General features: G+C 43.2%; 1 protein-coding gene across 1 annotated transcript in view; it reads right to left on the minus strand.

Annotated features, from left to right (window-relative positions):
- Positions 1-9,800: 9,800 nt before the first annotated feature.
- SSBP4 (single stranded DNA binding protein 4) overlaps positions 9,801-14,795 on the minus strand; it is a 586,978-nt gene continuing 581,983 nt past the window's right edge. The window contains exon 18 of the mRNA XM_069740596.1: positions 9,801-14,434. Coding sequence (XP_069596697.1) covers positions 14,405-14,434 — 30 coding nt within the window. The 3' untranslated portion in view covers positions 9,801-14,404. The remainder of the gene's footprint in view (positions 14,435-14,795) is intronic.

Genomic DNA, 14,795 nt, shown 5'->3' on the forward strand with positions numbered 1-14,795 from the left:
AAATACGGCTGCTAAATATACATCAGATAGGAGCTGCCCCATAGAGAATCATTGTTCCGTGTGCAATGCATTGCTTTTGCGCCTCTTCTACGTCCGTAAAACTCTCTAGTGTGACCCAGGCCTTACTCTCATCATCCTGGTGTGACCAGTAGAAGCGCCACTGCAGCGCGAAACGGCTGTCGTCCATTCAACTCCTGCTCCCATCCTCCCAACGCCGATGTTTTAAAGTATTGGAATAAAGAAGAATTTTTTTTAACCGGTGATTGCCATCCGTTTCTTTAAATTTTTGTATCCATTGTGGCTATTTTCTTAGGAGTGGCACCCCGGCTCACAGAGCACTTACGGCTGTATATATGCCTGCAGTATCGGTTCACGCAATACCTGTGCACTGAGTGGGCTTCCCCGCTGTGCGATTTATACTTCGTTGGAACTCTCATCATCCCGGCTGAGCCCAGTGGATGGGGCTCCAGCAAACAGACTCTTATAAACCACCAGACCTAAGGAAATGTGATAAAGGTCTGTAGAGGGACAATACATTCAGGGTAGATATGAGAAAAAGAGACCAGGGGCATCACTAGCTTCAAAGATCAGGGGCTTCAACCCCAAAATTCTTGCCTGGGAATAAGTTTATCTCCAGTGACTGCCACATTAAACTATGTCAGTGTCAACATGATGGCAATACAGTTCAATCACATGCTGTAAATAAGGAGCTTTGAGCTACCATAGTGTACATAGGGAACTATGGCGACATCATACTGTATATAGAGAGCTTTAAGGACAACATAGTGTATATAGGGAGATATCATGACATCATACTGTATATAGAGAGCTTTAAGGACAACATAGTGTATATAGGGAGATATCGTGACATCATACTGTATATAGAGAGCTTTAAGGACACCATAGTGTACATAGGGAGCTATGACGACATCATACAATGTAGAAGGAGCTGCACAGACCTCATATTGTGCATAAGGTACTGTGAGGGAATCATATTGTAAATAGGGAACTGTGGGGATATCATAATGTATATAGGGAGCTGTAGGGACATATTGTGTATGGGGAGCTGTGTGGGCATCGTACTGAATACCTCAAGCTATGGGGACATTATACTGCATATAGGGAGGTGTGGGAGACATCATACTGTATATAGGGGCTCGTTTGAAGCAGTAGCGAATGGTGAGATAGGGAGCCTGAAATTCAAAACTTCAAAACATTGTTACCCTTTTGCTCGTCACTGTATATTACCCCCATATCTCTCAACCACTACAGATTCAGCGGATCTATTCAAAATTTAAGAGCTGTCCTGGGAGGTCGGGGGGATCTCCAGAATTTACCTAGCTCCTAGCAGAATGGAGAGAAAAGATGGGGCACAGGTTGCTTCAGCAGCAACAATATCCTCTCTTGTTTTGTAGAAGAGATACTTATTGTATCTAATAGCTACGCTGCCTCCTGCTGGTGTCACAACACAGCCAGGGTCCAGTAGTGAGATTAGTCTATGTTGCCGAGGGAGAAGAGAAGAGGAGAGAATGTTTGAAGCCATCCTCCTTCCCTCCTTACAGCCCAGCCTCCAATATCAATGGACTCTAGTTATGAGTGAAGGTGCTCATATAACGTCTTATCTGACTGTGCTCGTATATTATGTTCAATTCCCTGGGCTGCTTAGTTTGCGACTGATAGCTTCAACACGCTTATTAGGCAATCCCCGCATGTGTTGAGGCAGTTTAACAGCCGCAGGGAATTGAACATACTGTAATACAGGGTGTTCCCCTGTTTGGCTCTATCAGCTTCCTGTTTGTGGTACATTGGTATATGGGAGGGAGAAAACTTTTCAAGATGGGTGGTGACCATGGTGGCCATTTTGAAGTTGGCCATTTTGGATCCAACTTCATTTTTTCCAATGGGAAGAGTGTCATGTGACACATCAAACTTATTGAGAATTTTACAAGAAAAACATGGGTGTTCTTGGTTTTAACGTAACTTTATTCTTTCATGAGTTATTTACAAGTTTATGACCACTTATAAAATGTGTTCAAAGTGCTGCCCATTGTGTTGGATTGTCAATGCAACCCTCTTTTCCCACTCTTGACACACTGATAGCAACACCACAGAAGAAATACTAGCACAGGCTTCCATTATCCATTGTTTCAGATGCTGCACATCTCGTATCTTCACAGCATGGACAATTGCCTTCAGATGACCCCAAAGATAAAAGTCTAATGGGGTCAAATCGGTAGACCTTGGTGGCCATTCAACTGGCCCACTTCAACCAATCCACTTTCCAGGAAACTGTTCATGTAGGAATGCTCGGATCTGACACCCATAATGTGATGGTGCACCATCTTGCTGGAAAAACTCAGGGAACGTGCCATCTTCAGTGCATAAAGAGGGCAACACATCATCATCTAGCAATTTCAGATATCCAGTGGCATTGAGGTTTCCATTGATGAAGAATGGCCCCACTATCTTTGTACCCCATATACCACTATCTATCCACTGTGGGTTAGTGTAAGACCAATAGCGGTGGTTTTGTTTGTTAACTTCACCATTCACAAAAAAGTTTGCCTCATCACTGAACATAATGTTCTGTGTAAACTGAGGGTCATGTTCCAATTTTTGTTTTGCCCATTCTGCAAATTCAGCACGCCGATCAGGGTCATCCTTGTTGAGATGCTGCAGCAGCTGGATTTTGTAAGGGTGCTATTTGTGAGTAGCTAATATCCGCCGAAGGGATGTTCGACTGATGCCACTCTCCAGTGACATGCGGGGAGTGCTACGCTGTGGGCTCTTGATCAATGAAGCTAGGACAGCCACTGATGTTTCTTCATTAGTGACAGTTTTCTTGCATCCACATTTTGGCAAATCCAACACTGAACCTGTTTCACGAAATTTGGCAAGCAGTTTGCTAACTGTAGCATGGGAGATGGGTGTATTGCATTGAAATCTGCTGCAATGACCCGGGTACTGCGTTCACCAGGCATCAACACAATTTCTATATGCTCCTCACGTGTTAACCGCTGTGATATGCCAATGGCTGTAAACAAAAAGAAAAACTTGTAAATAACTCATGAAAGAATAAAGTTACGTTAAAACCAAGAACACCATTGTTTTCTTGTGAAATTCTTGATAAGTTTGATGTGTCACATGACCCTCTTCCCGTTGAAAAAAATGGAGTTGGATCCATAATGGGCAACTTCAAAATGGCCCCCATGGTCACCACCCATCTTGAAAAGTTTTCCCTTTCCCATATACTAATGTGCCACAAACAGGATGTTTGTATCACCAACCATTCCCATTAGATTTAGGTGTATCCATATACATGGCCCACCCTGTATACTATGCGACTGCTGCCACTGTTTTTCCAGGGTGTTGTATAGCTGCGTATATTATATTGTGCTGGGAATTGTATCCTCTTTGTGGTACACAAGCATAAAAATGCTTCTAAAATAGGGATAATGCTTGCATGGCTTGCTGACAAGCAATTGCTTCTTATCTTGTTCCTGCTCCTCAAATAAAGGGATATTTTTTGTATAGCTTGCTAAAAAGCCATTGTAATTATTTAATCAATTTACTAATAACAAATCTGTTTTGGAAAAAAAGGGAAATTTCTCACGGTGCTAGCAGTGATGTCATGAAGGTTACGGCAGTCCATCAGCCAGCTCACACTGAACTGAGAGTGGGAACAGCAGTGACCGGCGGTAACCTCTAGGATGTTACCGCTCGTCACTGAAGCTGTGCCCCAAGCTCAGCTCAGTTTGTCCTGGATTCATGGCTGCGTGGTCACATTTTTCTTCTGGGGTCCCCGTAAACTAACCAGTAAAGGCTAAGCAAACAGCTGTGAGCTGTTATTAACAACCTGGGAACCTTTTGGGATATTATTCCCTTTCCAAGATTATTAACATCAGCGCCCAGCAGTTGTCTTTCCCTCTGCTGGTTATGAAAATTATGCTGGAGCCCATGCAATTTTTTTTTTAATTATTTATTTTACAAGCGATGTACACAGTGGTTGCTGAATACAACTACCATCAACTGGTCGCGCTGATCTGAGGGAGACCAGATGACAATTATCCGAGCTGTCTTCAACACCTGGTGCCTGGGAACATCACGAAGTGTGCCACTTTTCCCAGGTGCCAGTACGTGTCACACTGATGTGGCACATGGATGCCACAAGTATGTAACACATGGACACAGTAGCGTAGCAACTGGGGGGCAGAGAGGGCGGTCACCCAGAGCCCCGCACTCTGAGGGGGCCCACTCGGAGCTATGCTACTGTAACTGTGTCGGCGTGCACATCGCGCCGATAGAGTAACATTCTGAGGCAGAGCAGGGAGAATTGAACTCCCTACTCTGCCGCTATGGGTCCCCTGTGCAGGCAGAGGGGCCCTGAGCCAGCAGTGGGCCCCCCCGCCCATCATCTCAGGGTCAGCTGTATCGGCTAGATGCCAATACAGCTGACCACAGTGATGAGAGAGGGAGCTTTAGGCTCCCTCTCCCATCATCCCCCTGTCAGCATCTGACATCATCAACGCCAACAGGGATAGCGGGCGCGATGATGCCAGTACTCGGGGCCTGTGGTCGGAGATGAGCGGGAGCAGGGAGCAGCGCAGGAACCAAGAGGAAGAGAGGTGAGTATTTAGTTTATGGGGCTACATTACACTACAGAGGGTGGCTATGGGGGTGCATTATACTACAGAGGGTGGTAATGGGGGTGCATTATACTACAGAAGGTGGCTATGGGGGTGCATTATACTAGGGAGGGTGGTTCTGGGGGTGCATTATACTACAGAGGGTGGCTATGGGGCTGCATTACACTACAGAGGCTGCCTATGGGGCTGTATTACACTATAGAGGCTGCCTATGGGGCTGTATTACACTACAGAGGCTGCCTATGGGGGAGCATTTCACTACAGAGGCAGCCTATTGGGGAGCATTACATTATAGAGGCTGCCTATGAGGGTGCATTATAGTACAGAGGATGGCTATGGGGTGCATTACATTACAGATGCTGCCTATGGGGGTGCATTACATTATAGAGGATGCCTATAGGGGAGCATTACACTACAGAGGCTGCCTATGGGGAAGCATTACTTTATAGAGGCTGCTTATGGGGGTGCATTACACTACAGAAGCTGCCTATGGGGAAACATTACATTATGGAGGCTGCCTATGGGGGTTCATTATACTACAGAGGGTGGCTATGGGGCTGCATTACACTACAGAAGCTGCCTATGGGGGAGCATTACATTATAGAGGTTGCCTATGGGGGAGCATTACATTATAGAGGTTGCCTATGGGGTGCATTACATTACAAAGGATGCCTATGGGGTGCATTACACTACGGTGGGTGACTATGGGTGTTCAATTTACTATAGAGGCTGCCTATGGGGTGCATTATACTACAGAGGGTGCCTATGGGTGAGCATTACATTATAGAGGATGCCTATGAGGGAGCATTACATTATAGAGGATGCCTATGGGGGAGCATTACATTATAGAGGATGCCCATGGGAGAGCATTACATTATAGAGGATGCCTATGGGGGTGCATTACACTACAAAGGCTGCCTATGGGGGTGCACTACATTATAGAGGATGCCTACGGTGTGCATTACACTATGGTGGGTGCCTATGGGGGAGCATTACATTATGGAGGATGTCTATGGGGATGCATTATACTACAGAGGGTGGCTATGGGGCTGCATTACAATACAGAGGCTGCCCATGGGGGTGCATTACATTATAGAGGATGCCTATGGGGGTGCATTACACTACAGAGGCTGCCTATGGGGGAGCATTACATTATAGAGGATGCCTATGGGGGTGCATTACACTACAGAGGCTGCCTATGGAGGTGCATTACATTTTAGAGGCTGCCTCTGGGGGTGCATTACATTATAGAGGCTGCTTATGGGGGAGCATTACACTACAGAGGCTGCCTATAGGGGTTCATTATACTATAGAGTCTGCCTATTGGGAGTGCATTATACAGTACAGTGTCTTCCTATGTGGAGTGCATTATACTATATGGAGCCCTATGGGGAGTGCATTATACTTTATATAGAGTCTGCCTATGAGGAGTGCATTATACAATATGGGGGCCTATGGGGCATGCATTATACTATATGGAGGCCTATGGGGAGTGCAGTATACTATATGGAGATTGTGAACCTATGGGGAATGTATTATACAATATAGAGAGCTATGGGGAGTGCATTATACGATATGGAGACCTATGGGGAGACCTATGGGTAGTGCATTATATTATATTGAGGACTGTCTGGTGTATTATGCTATATGGAGGCTTTCTAGGGTGTCATCATACAGTGTGGAGATTACAGTGAGGGGGGCCATCATACAGTGTTGAAGCCATTAAACAGTTTGGGGGATATTAAGGGGTCAGTATATATACACAGTGAGGAGGCATTGTACTGTGTATAAAAGAGCATCATATTATGTATAGAGGAGCTGTACAGGGAGAAGACTCGGGACATTATTAAATGCAAAGTGGGCACTTATTGTTATAGGGGAATTCAGGTTACTGTGACTGTCAAAGGGGCACACAAAGGGCATTATTACTTTCTATGGGGCAAAATATGGGCAGTGTTTAGAATTTAGAGGGTACAGAGAACCACAGAGCAGGTGCAGTAATAGGGACACATACGGCAGCAGCAGCTCAGCATTGGGGTACCATAAGAATGAGGAGTTTGTGCAGGTTGGGAATAGATGGTATCATGCTGAAAATGTGAGAAGTGAAATGTGTCTTTGTTGTATTCTCTGTAGCCAAGTCCTGGGTGGAAGAAGTTGTCATGTCGGTCTGGGCCAGATGGAAAAGGCGTGAAAAGTGAACAATTCCATCAGAAAGAACGTCAGGGGACCTTAAACTGTGTTTGCGTTAAAGCACTCGGAAGGTTATCGGTACAGTCTTAAGAAAATTCAGAGTGGTACACTTTTTTTCTGAACAATGAAAGACTTAACAGTAGTGTTGAGCATTCCGGTACCGCAAGTATCGGCCGATATTTGCGGTATCGGAATTCCGATACCGAGTTACGATACTTTCAGTATATCAGATACCGGAATCGGAAGTTCCCATAATTCAAACAGCCAGAATTCAGCCAATGAGGAATGATTAGAAGTGTGGGCACATCCTGTTCTGCATGGTAGGCATGTAACTACTGGCATTGCTGTGATTGGCTGCTGAAATGATGTCATGATGCACTATAAAAGTCGCTGCCATTTTGGGTTCACTCTGCTGTGAATTCAGTTAGGGACAGGACGCTGTGTTCTGACTGAGTGCCAGTTTAGAGATAGCGATTTGCTTCATTGTGCTTTACCCAGGCTAATTTAGCAACCGCTGTGTGAGAACCTTGTTTTTTGCCTTGCAACGCTGTTCACAGGTGTCTGCAAGGTCTATATGTGAGTGCAGCTCACTCTGTAGTCTGTTCTGCAGCCACAGCTGGTTGTAGTCAGCTCAGGGTGCATCACTGCCTCATCCGTTCCATTGTCCGTTTTTCAATTAGTGCAGCCAGCTGCACATTTGTTCAAATTTATCCTATTAGTGGCTTCCCATCCGTATACAGCTAGATTGTGGGAAAACACTATATAGAAGTACGTAGAGTAGCTTTTTTTGGCCTTGCAGCGCTGTTCATGGCTGTCTGCACGGTCTGTGTGTGAGTGCACCTCACTCTGTAGTCTGTTCTGCAAAAAAAAATAATAATAGTTCCTGCTATTCCATTTGATTGGGCTAAATCTCTATGCCTTTAAAGGGAACCTGTCACCTGAATTTGGCGGGACCGGTTTTCGGTCATATGGGCGGAGTTTTCGGGTGTTTGATTCACCCCTTCCTTACCCGCTGGCTGCATGCTGGCCGCAATATTGGATTGAAGTTCATTCTATGTCCTCCGCAGTACACGCTTGCGCAAGGCAATAAATATGCAGTAATGTATTATAAAATATACATTTTTTGTAAAGAAAATATTTGTCATTGAGCACTACACAGTATAGTGGCTGGGCCTGGTACTACACATTCACCCAGTGCCATACCTGGTCACCGCTGATATACAGTTTACGGAGTAGTGCTGTGCAGTGCAGCTCCACAACTGATCACATCAGTGTCACCGGATATGACAATGTAAAAGTCCAGAACAACCCCTTTAAAGGCTGTCTGTACAGGGGTCCCAGGAGACAGCCCCCACCAGTCATATTGTCATATCATAACTATATGCTATACCATTTTAAGAAGCTAATATCCTTAAAATTGTGTAAGGGAATGGATTGGCTAAACTATTTCAGAAAACATTCAGTTTAAAAGATGAGCAGGCATTGGCAAATTTCCTGTCACAACACACCTGACAAGTGACCCGGGATCAGGGGCTCCTTCCCTGTCACTGACACTAGGGGGAGCCCTAGCTCACCCTATTCCCCAGGATACTTCTGAAGGTGAAGATGCTGGGGCAGCCACCCTTGCCTTATCTCCTGAATTAGCCCTCCGTCTGTCCTCTTCCCCCATCCAGGGAAGAGGGGCGCTACTGTGCACCACAGTACACCAACCTGACAAACAGGGGAACACAAATGAGGGTAAACAGAAAACACCTGGCATACAAAATATTTGTACTTACATAAAACAGAGGAATGTACCTGGGAATTGAGGAAGGGAAATAAACCAAAGGAGAGAAGGAAAGGGAATTATCACACTTACAAACCACGCAACAGTCACAGATTACTCCTCCAGAACTCCTCCTCATATGAACTCCTCACCTCCTAAGGCATGCAGCAAATGCTAGCTCTGACATGGATTTGAATCAGGAGCCAGATTGTAAAGGGAATGGGAGTGGCTGAGCTCAGCTGAGAGCTCAGGGTTTTCCAACATGGCTGATTAACCCCTGTTCTGCTAAAAGGAATAAACACCATTAAAAAGAAGGAGAAGTACTTCTTCTCAGCGCCTGAGTAGGAGCAATCTGAAGCTGCGGTCTTCTGGCTCTTCTCTGTTTTGGAAACCCCGTGACATTTCCATACTCTCCATGGCTGGCTCAGCTTGATGGACAGGTTTTCCTTTGTGCACATTGGAACAAAGGAGGCGTCTTCCCATCGTTCAGATTTTAAAACTGTTTTCAATGAAACACTGCAGCATTTCCGAGTGAAGTATGGCTCCATTGCAGCCATTTTTGCTGAAGTGGCAACAAAAGTGTAGCCTGAGGAGGTGGTGTTTGTCTTCATTTTATCAATTAGTATTACATATCTCAAACAAAGAGACTTGACTAAAATATATGAAAAAATTCAAATTACATTTATTGATGCAGTTTTGTTTTTTTTTCTTTTTTTGTTAAGCAACTTTCAGTCTAAAGAATTTTTACAATATAAAGAACATACAAATGACATGATGTACATCATATATATATATATATATATATATATATATTTATATATATATATATATATATATTTGTAGAGCCTACATTGGACAACTAAAATCTAGGACTGAATTCTAACCCTACGAGCAAAATACAAAGCAGGCTCTTTGAGAGAATGCTTTATATCCCAAATACTGTCATATATAAAGAACAAATAGCAGTACAATTTTATTTTTTTGTCTTTTAAATCCTGTCCTAATGTTACAGTATTTTACATCACACTAGAATAACGCAGACATTGCAGGAGGTAAAATAAAAGTATAAAAATTAAGAACAAAAAGGGTGTGGGTCAATAGCATAATTCTGTACAAAGTTACTTTGGGATACAATAGAAAAAAAATCCAAGTGAACAACAAAAAGAGCACAGACATCTTTTGCAATGAGGTCCTTTATGTTTAAATTTAAAAAAAAAAAAAATACAAAAAACAAACAAAACAAAAAACCCAAATCCTTCATAAGAAAGTTAAAGTGTATTCTCTGTTCTTTAAGAGACAGTTCATATTTCTCCTTACTTCATTCCTAACCCCTGCAGGCTCCAAAAGTTGGAGAATGTAAAAAGCTCCCATGTGAAGTATATTTAGAGTTACTTCATATCCTCGGCTTGTATGTTGCTTTTGTCTGCTCTGTAGCCTTGAAGGGGGCTCATAAGCCTGATTTAACATTTCACAGTAGTATTACAGACCAAAAAGTCCCCCTCAAGAGTCATAATGGAGGAGTTCCTGTATGAAACTGTATGGAAGATATGTAGTGCACATGTACTCATGCATATATTGAGATGTTAGCTTGTAGGGCTCAGGCTAGTCAGCAAAGGCATCATGTGGATCAGGTCCTCCAAGCACTGTGTCTGTACGCTGGAGACAATGTATGTGTCCAAACTTTTGTATGCAAGAATTGACCATTGCTAAACCAAATCAATGTCGCTAAAGGCCTTTGAGCAAAATATGGGGTAGTGCCCCTCTTTTTTTGTAGACAGGGGGATCTTTCAATTTTTTGAAAAAGGAAAAAAAATGTATATAAATATATCCCAATAACAAGTATTTATATAATCATAATGCTGTAGTGTGTAGACTATGGTGGCACCATGTTTCAACAGTGACAAAGAGTGAACATTCAGTTATTTGAATGGTTTTTTTTAAGAGGGAATGGTGGAGGACCCATCATACCCCTAGATAGTCGAGGCCCTTGGGCAACTTTTGCCCTTCCTATGATTCGCCCATGACCTTTACCAAGGTATTTCCCCAGTAAGAACTGCAGCTTCTTGCTCACAGTTGGCTTTGTAGAAAATATAAAGAATCAGATAAAAATGACCATAGTCTCTCACATATCTGTTCATTTTCATGAGAGCCCACTTTTGATGACCAGATTAGGACAGGACTCTAAAAGATATATCTACTTGTGCTGAGGTTCTTCTTCATTTTACTGATCCAAACGTCACAGAATAGTTGAGATGCCTACATAACAATGGCTTTCAAACAACAGCAATAAATGTATGACACTTATTTACGATGTTATTGGACCAACACAGACAGACTTTACTGCTTGGAAGACACATGAATGGCTATTACACGGACCTCACATAATATTCCTCCAGTGATTCACTGCAACAGATTAATCTAACCTGACTTTAAACCATGTGGACATTTACAATGAAAAAAATGTTCAATTACATTTACCAGTGAAAAATCGGAGAATTCACTTCCTGTTTTATATCCAATCTGCCATTTTTCCCCATATTGACCCGATTCCCAATATCTTTAGTATACACAATTCTCGCTCATGAGATAGAATTTCTACAATTGCGTACTGGCCTAAAGAATATTGCTTCAGATATAACAGAAAGAAGAATAGCATGTCATCCTTTTCTTAGCTCTTGAACATGATCTAGTACATTTATGCATATAAAAACTACTATCATTGAGATAACTCGGTTCAAAATCATCCAATTTGGTAACAATTGTGATAACATCCATTAGTGTGTTTCCATAGTTTTTTCCCCCTAATTACATTGAAATGCAGGATCATGCTGAGATATCAGGATGTCATTATTATGTCATTATTTATTGCAGTAGTCACAGGTTTGTCTGTGTATATTGTTTCAACAGCCTCCTTTGTCCTATGCAAAATGAATTTGAAGAAAATCTGTCCTGTCTCTAAATGCTATGAACCTGCAGATATAGGGTTAATCTGCAGGTTAATAACGTCAAAAATGCCTCTTTACTAAAAGCGTAGCTACCGGGAGAGTATGAACTATATTCCCTCCAGGAGCCGCCGGCTTTCAGTCATACAGTCGTCAAAGTAGCAGCTACATTCATTGCTCAAAGCATTGTGATCAGCAGATGTAAGCACACCTAGCGAGTTGTCTATCAAAATGGGGGGCATGCTTATAGCGTAATGAGCGGGGACTGTAGCTGCTTCGGGCAGGCCTCTATGACTGAAAGCCAGCGGCTCTGGGGAGGAATATAGTTAATTAGCATTGTAACACTATTAGCCTGCAGATCAACCCTATATTTGCAAGTTACAGTAATAGTGTTTGGGACATGACAGGTTCCCTTTAAAGTCCATATATACCTTCTACAACCTTTGCATCCAATCTTTTTATTGCTCCAGTGCACGGAAAAAAAATGAAGCAACTTTGCAAGTAGTATTGATTCATCTATATATAGCTGTTATGCAGACTTGCAACAATCAGCCTCGAAGACCAATGACGGGTCAAGTCAGTAATTATTATTTTATGAGATTGGTAGGTTGTCCTAGACAGGAAGTGAACAGTTCACTCTTGGTATTGATGTGTTGGAAGCATTTCAATTGGCAAATGCAAAGGCCCCATACACATTAGATAAAAGTTGTCCAAACCCGACGACTTTACCTGGATTGGCTGGCCATCAAATGAGTAAGGAGGTCTCCCGACTCTCCCCCAATGGATTGTGTCAGCAGTTGGAACTCATTTACCCGATCCTTTAGTTCTGATGGTGGAAAAGCCACTCACAGATCATTGTGGCTCAGGCCAGCTCATCTGGTCTGATCTTTCAGTGGAGCTACTGCAGGGCAACGTTCTAAAGACATCAATGCTTGCTGTGATCGAAAGCGTCAGAAACCAGGCGCCTTTAGCATCTGTATTACAGCCAGATGTCCAGGCTTCATTGCCAGACTATTAACCAAATAACAACAGAATCCTAGATCCATGTTACACGGTTAGTTTGAGCCACATGCCGAGCCAAGATTTGCAGCTGGAATACGCTGCTTTTTGGTACATGGTTTCATGTTATGCCTGATCAATATATGGAAAACAGATGGGCTTCTTACAAATTAATTGAGGGAGTTGTCAAAAAAGTGGACACCAAATACTGTACTTAAATAACAAACACAGAGGTGCTCACATCTCCCTAGGTCTAGCTGTCCGCTGCTGCTTTAATCTGCAGTGGTGACGTTACATCAACAGCGTCCATCACCGCTGCAGCCTATCACTTAACTCAGTAGCTTGTGCCGTCTACCATGGCACAGTGAATGAGCTCAGTAACTAGTTAACCTATGTTCACATTTGCGTTGTTGGGCGCAGCGTCGGCGACACGACGCGACACAACCAACAACGCAAGTGCACAATGCTGCGTTTTGCGACGCATGCATTGTCATAAGAAAGCACAGAGCAGGAATTTCGGCGCAGGAAAAACGCTACAAGTAGCGTCCTCTGCGCCCTGTCCGTGTGCCTATATGACGCATGCGTCGTAAAACGCAGTACAACGCATAACGGCGCATGTCCATGCGCCCCCATATTAAAGATAGGGGCGCATGATGCATGCGTTGGTATGCGTCAACGACGCTGCGCCCAAAGGCGCAAATGTGAACGTAGCCTTACAGCGCTAGTGCTGTCAACATGTCGTCGCTGCTCCTGCCAAACTACTGAGACACCGGTCGCTGCACCGGGGGAGAGCTGAGTATCTGCTGTATTTGTTATTTTAGCTATTTTATGTTTGCGGTCTCCTTTCCTTAAAGTTTATTTGTAAGAAACCCATCCGTTTCTTTTCCATGACAACTGGAGTCAATTGTTCCAGTAGTGTGCAGATAAAGGCATAGAAAAATACACCGCCACATGCCATTAGGAAATGGTTGGGTGCAGGGGCCCATTTTGGTCTCTACTGCGTATAAAGAAATGCTTCATTTTCGGTTATACTAGAACCCATAATACGCTTGCTTACATTGGGTTACAACAATTTACTCTAACACCTATGCATCTGTTTTCTTCATATTCCTCTATGCATATTGTTTATTTTTTAACAAAAGACCCATGGTGTACAGAGAAATGAAGGAATATTTTGTCCAGGTGATGCAGAGGTGGTGTGGCAGACATCAGGAGGTGACCGCAGAGCCAGTATTCATGTCGCATGATGGGACTTTGTGGGCTGCTATATTATGTACACCGCAAGGAGGAGAGATAACAGGAGGTTGGGTCTCCACATGATCCAGTAAGTAGAAAGAAATGTAATAATAAATAAAATCAGAAACTTGCACAGATATAGGTTTAAACTCTTCAATGTCAGAAGATTTTTTTTTTCCTGGCACAAAAGAATCCGACGATTCATGGTAGGTCTTCCAATACTTCTCCTCTGAAGCCAAGCTAGAATTCTTGACAGGTTTTAGGTCTACGAGTCGATGGTTCATCCAATTACTTTGCTGACAGTTGAACCCCAGTTTCGACAGTTGTGTTTCAATGTCATGGAACGATCTCTTGTCTTTGTTAGTTGGGATTTGGCAGAAGAATAGGAAAGAACTTCACAAGGTCGTGGCTAAAATGTCCTTCCTTCACACCACTGCTCAATAGGTCAAGTCATTGCAGAGATGCAGTCCACCTGACTGTAAGGATCTATAGTGTCTGTAGAGGAGCCTGGAGGGTGGGAACGTTCCTGCTTCGAAATATACAATGTACTAATTTGTAATCCTCCCTGCTTGGACACGGACAGTTCTCCACGCGAGAGGCTCAATGCACTGGGGTATATGAGGATATCACACACTCATGGTCATGCTGGGCGAATACTGCGAGGAGAAGAAAACATGGTCACTTACATGGAAGGGGTCTAGAACTGTTCACACACAAAACGCAGAAAGAAGAAATCCTCTGCTCTTCTTTTTATTATGTGGATGGGGGTCTTACAAATTCTCCCACATCTACTGATATACAGTGGTGACTGAAATCAAATGTCATAGATATTCCTACCTGGATATATTGAATTAAACTATTGCCATTAGGCTTTAAAATGGATGACCGTGGTTGCGAAGTCCCATTACAGTAGGCGGAGAAGCGCTGGAGCAAAAACTAACAGGTACATTTTAGTTTTTATAGAAAGGTGCCTAAATATGGAGTCTAACCTCATTATTATCTCTAGAGTCATAGAAA

The sequence above is a fragment of the Ranitomeya imitator genome, chromosome 1, assembly GCF_032444005.1.
Source record: "Ranitomeya imitator isolate aRanImi1 chromosome 1, aRanImi1.pri, whole genome shotgun sequence".
NCBI lineage: Eukaryota > Metazoa > Chordata > Amphibia > Anura > Dendrobatidae > Ranitomeya > Ranitomeya imitator.